At 44.1% G+C, this 5094-nt stretch overlaps 1 protein-coding gene across 11 annotated transcripts in view; it reads left to right on the plus strand.

Moving 5' to 3' along the window:
* The first annotated feature begins 1923 nt into the window (after positions 1-1923).
* ZEB2 (zinc finger E-box binding homeobox 2) overlaps positions 1924-5094 on the plus strand; it is a 127573-nt gene continuing 124402 nt past the window's right edge. For 5 of the 11 annotated variants that reach the window (XM_011354461.2, XM_023527469.1, XM_023527473.1 and 2 more), the window contains exons 1-2: positions 4638-4684; positions 4892-5033. In XM_011354461.2, the coding sequence (XP_011352763.1) occupies positions 4961-5033 (73 nt within the window). In that variant the 5' untranslated portion in view covers positions 4638-4684; positions 4892-4960. Of the gene's footprint in view, positions 2373-4000; positions 4018-4637; positions 4685-4728; positions 5034-5094 lie in introns of those variants that run through there. The other 6 variants (XM_011354460.2, XM_023527468.1, XM_011354457.2 and 3 more) reach the window with 5 other exon arrangements.

Below are 5094 nucleotides of genomic sequence, written 5' to 3' on the forward strand. Positions count from 1 at the left end.
AATCTCAGAGGAGGGACTTGATAAATCATACATACATTTAGTATAGATCTATATTATTAAAAGAAATGTAAAATAGAAAATTGAGAATGTGTCTGACCCATGTTGGAAATCTTTAATTTTCTTTTTTATTATTAAATTTTAGACTGACAATCTTGAATGCTCCTCTCCTATAGGTAATTTATCTGTAATAGGGTGGAGGGAGAGATTAATTTATCCAGCTATTCTCATTGTAATAAATGCTCAAGGTAAGAGAGGTGAGTCTGTAACCAACTGTGAAAATTTACTTTCTTGCATCCTAAAGAGAGAATTGCTTGTGGTCACGCTGGGTGGCTATCTCCCCCCCCCCTACACACACACACAATAAATATACAAAATACAAAGACTTGCACCTTTGGGAGTGTGGATGTGGCAACCCATGTGGTGGCTTTTCCCTCCTCTGAGTGCAATTGCCAGTGATTCTTGCATTCAAAGTCTTGCTTTAGGCACACATTCAAAGCACAGTTCAAAGCAGTTTATCTTAATATAAGTAAAAGTCTAGTGTTGGATCAGGGTATTATTTGTTTCAGATTTCATCAGACTGAAAACAGGGAGCTGTAACATATTAACAATATTAAAGCAGAAAAATTGGCATGAGGCTGTTAGTCCTCTTGACACCTCTACCTTTACCTTTGCAAAGAAGCCCTAAGGTTATGGGACTGAAAGTTTATTTGTGCTCAAGCACTTTCACTTCTTAAAAAAACAAAAACAAAAACAAAAACAAAAAAAACCTTCACAGTTCTTTAAGAAAGTGAGCCTGAACCACTGGAGGCTAAGAGATTTCTTCCTTTTCCGATAAATGCCTGTGCTCAGCATCCTTGAATTTGGCTGTCTTTATTTACTTCCATATTAGTTCCAATTATGTGCAGTGTAAACCAGCTTTTTGATTAACAAAACAGCAGAGCATTGGTTAAGAACACTTAAACTTCAAAAAAAATTCCCCTGGGAAGTGGGCTCTGAATTGGTTAATAATGTGCAGTACTTGCTAAATTGCTGACTTCCAGATGTGGAAAATATCTTTCTTGTTTAGGACCTATGTAACCTGATTGGATTACGACAGAAGCGTCACGTTGGAAGCTTTTGAGTGATTATTTAATTAACCATACAGTAGAAAGCTGTATTCTCCAGGAAATCCTTTCCATATTTACATAACCAATCCCTTCAGAGCAAAGGTGGAGTCTTTCTTTTTAATTTTACTTTAATTGCAATATCAAAAAATATATACTCTCAAACTTAGACCCCATGCCGTTTAATATCATGCGCTTCCTTCTCTGCTAAGTTCTTCTATGGCCTTTCTCCTTTCCTCCTGCCTCCCTACACACACTCCCTCACTTTGTAGTAAGGTCTCCGTGAGATGTACAGGGATTCATAGATCAATCAACTCAGCGCTCTGTTAATTTACTTAGAGACCCTATTTAAAAAATGCCAAACTTTTTAGTTTGGGGATAGAAGTCAGAAATTCATCACGCACACACACACACACACACACACACACACACACACACCCTAACACACTCTCTCTAAGATGCAGTTTACATGCAGCATTTTTTTTTTTTCAGGTTCTGGCATCTAAAAAGAAAATAATAATAATGATAAGGGAAAGGAGAAAGAATTTAGTTCCAGAAGCCTTGCTGAGAAATCCACACAACTTAATGTGCATCTCAAATCTGTTCATTAGGGATATCTGTATAAGAAGAGGCGATCTGGATTGAGGACCCAGAATCTTCCCCTTTAACTTTCGCCCCTTAGAGTTCTCCAGTTCTGTGAATGGTGTGCACGGTTTTCCGCCCTGTACTCTGTAGGATTTAGTGATGAGGATAATGATGCCAAAGGCTTGAGGGAGGGAGGGAGGCGAGAGGGAGGGAGAGAGGAAGGGAGGGAGGTGGAATTTCATTTCTTCCACTAAAGCGTTTGCGGAGACTTCAAGGTATAATCTATCCCAGATCCTTTCCCAGAGAGAAACTTGGCGATCACGTTTTCACATGATGCTCACGCTCAGGGCGCTTCAATTATCCCTCCCCACAAAGATAGGTGGCGCGTGTTTCAGGGTCTCTCTCTCTCCTACAGAAAAGAAAAAGAAAAAAATGTCATTAGAAGAGGCGTAACACGTCAGTCCGTCCCCAGGTTTGTGTTTCCTGGAGTGGCCGAAAGCGATCAGTTCTAACCTGCTCCGCAGGAATAACGGTCCTGCCTCCCGACACTCTTGGCGAGGTTTTGTACAGTTTGCTCCGGGAGCTGTTTCTTCGCTTCCACCTTTTTCTCCCCCACACTTCGCGGCTTCTTCATGCTTTTTCTTCTCACCATTTCTGGCCAAAACTACAAACAAGACTTCGCAGGTAGGTTTCCCCCACCCCATTTTCTCTCTTTTTGTTTCTTTTTGGTATGATCATCCCCTACCCTCCTTTTATGATTTTCTCCTTTTAAGTGAGGATGTGAGTCTGAGGTGAGGAGTGTCTGTGGGTAGGAATTTCAGGTGGGTTTAGCTCCTTTATGACAAGCTTTTCCCAAGAGTGACTTCTTCGATGTCTCTCTCACTCCTGCTCTCTTCTTCCTTTTCTCTCCTTTTTATTTCCTCCCCCAAATAATTTGCCCTGTACCTGTCCATTCAGGTAACCAAAGGTGCCTTTTGCTACCTAGTCTAGGAAAAGTTTTATTGAGAACCACATGATTGAAATGAAAACTCTTCAAGGGGAGAGATTCTGCTCTATTTTTGCATCTCGTTCCAATTAATTGTATTCAGCAATTAAAACTTGGCAAATACCTGTTAATAACTAGAAAACTTGATCAATACAAACCTACCAAATTTGGGGGCAAGTCTTTCTCTTAGATATGGCAGTCCATCCTTCTCTCCCACCGGAGAAGGCTGTTTTCTAAGCAGAAAGTGTCTGTTTTTTGTCTGCTTAGCGAGTTTCATTTCTTTATTTCATTCTTTGTATGTGTGTGTATGTGAAGTAACACCTCACTTCTGCGATGATAAATAAAGAAGTGAAAGTCCTCATGGAACTTGAGTCGTTTACCAAAGTGTTGGGGGGGGGGGTCACTACATCTGGGATGAAAATTGCTGTCAGGATATCAGGGTTTTAAATTAAGGATAACTTTTGAAATTGTATTTTAAATGGCAAAGTAATATAGACATGGATTTCACAGGAGACACATACACACACACTTATCCCATTCCACACTTTGCCACTGAAAAGTCGAGAGAGAGAGCAGTTCCCAGGAACAGTGGCGAGCCCCGCTAACATGAACGTGTTTATCTCCCACCTAGTTATATATTTTACATGCTCCCCCTATAATGATGAAGGCAAGATTACTAACTCCAGAGTTAGAAATAGCAGGCAAAGATAAAGTTTACAGCACAAATGCCCTGTCTCTCCCTCACACACACATGCCCATAAAACTAGCAGCTTACTTTATTAAACATGTATTTATATGCAATCGTGTGTAAGACTCAGCAGGAATACAGACAGGCCAGCTGTTTTATCCCAGACACTGATGTGACCATTTCTTTATTTCAGGATTTTTCCCAACAATTACAAATCCATAGGAGAGCCAAGAAATGACAAAATGTGTCAAACTTAAAAAGTCTCCCACTTATGCCTATGTTAAATTCAAGGTGCTTTCTAAATAATTCACTTCCTCTTCTCTCTGCTCCCCCCCTCCACCCCTCTCCGCAAATGTGTGGAAACTGATACTCACTTTCCAGGTTTTCCGCAAAGCTTCTAGCACGGGAGACAATAGGTGCGGGGCATGGGGACTGAGTGTGCTCGGCAGAGAAAGGGTTAATGGCCCTTGTGTTACAGTTTGCATCTGTTACATCTTTTATAGCCCCCTGTTTAAACTAATCCTCGAGGCACAGCATCTTCCCAACCTCCACGGAGTTTCGGGATTCTCCTCCTCTCCTGCCTGCCTCCGAGGTTCCCCTTCTCCAAGTTTTGACAGTTTCAGCTGAAAAAATGCAGCGCCTCACTCGATTTTTAGGTACAAAAGTTTCGAAGCCAGAAAGGATACGATCATTTAGTAGAGCTTAAAAGTATTGCCGTAGCGGTTGGACTTTCTCTTTCTTTTCTTGAGGGGAAAAAAATTTTTTTTTCTACTGGAACTACTTAAGGGAACCAGTGTGGGGGAGCATGTGTGTGAGTGAGGTGGGGGGAAATACTTAAGTAAATATTGTCAAAGTGGCTGGGGGTGGGGGTGGGGGACAGTGTCCAAAGAGGCTTATAATTATATTTCTTACTACGGCGTGAAACGCGAAATCTTAATTTGGGGGCGGGGGGGTGGGGGGAGGAAGAGACAGTGCTTCGATCAACTCCAAAAGGGGAGGGGAGGGGGCGCAGAGCGAGTGGGCTTCCTATAATTACTATTATCAATTTGCCCGAGTGTGCTTCATCCGGGGGCTGTTTCGCGTTGTTTGTTTGTTTGTTTGTTTCTTCTGAGGAATGGGGTGGGGGGTGAGACAAGATGAGAGCGAAAGCAAGCCTCGCCTCACCCCAAGTTCCCGAGCCGGGCTGAGGACTTTTCGGAGGAAAGGGTCCGCCTAGCCCTGAGTCAAGCAGCCTTACTGTACCGCCGTGTGCATTCCCTCATACGGTCAGGAGTTATGACTCATTTTGAAGATGTAATTCTTGTCTCTCTGATCCCCTCGCGGGTGCGACACACGAAACAGTAACAAACACAAAGCGCCTCGGGGCCAAGGCTGGGGTGGGGGGCGGGGAGGGGGCCGCCGAAGTTTCGCTTTGGCGTTGGGGGCGCGGATGGGTGCTGGCCGGGGCCCTGGCCCGGCTCCCCTGGGCGGCCCGGGCGCGTTTCAATGGGCGCGGGCGATGCCCACATTGTCGCTGTGTTTGGTTGCTAGATCGAGCCTGCGTGCTGCCGAAGCAGGGCGCCGAGTCCATGCGAACTGCCATCTGATCCGCTCTTATCAATGAAGCAGCCGATCATGGCGGATGGCCCCCGGTGCAAGAGGCGCAAACAAGCCAATCCCAGGAGGAAAAACGGTAAGAAGCGGCCCGAACCAAACTTTTCCGGGCCACTCCGCGGCTCGAGACCCGGGGAGCA

Source organism: Pteropus vampyrus, unplaced genomic scaffold, assembly GCF_000151845.1.
Source record: "Pteropus vampyrus isolate Shadow unplaced genomic scaffold, Pvam_2.0 Scaffold17, whole genome shotgun sequence".
Classification (NCBI taxonomy): domain Eukaryota; kingdom Metazoa; phylum Chordata; class Mammalia; order Chiroptera; family Pteropodidae; genus Pteropus; species Pteropus vampyrus.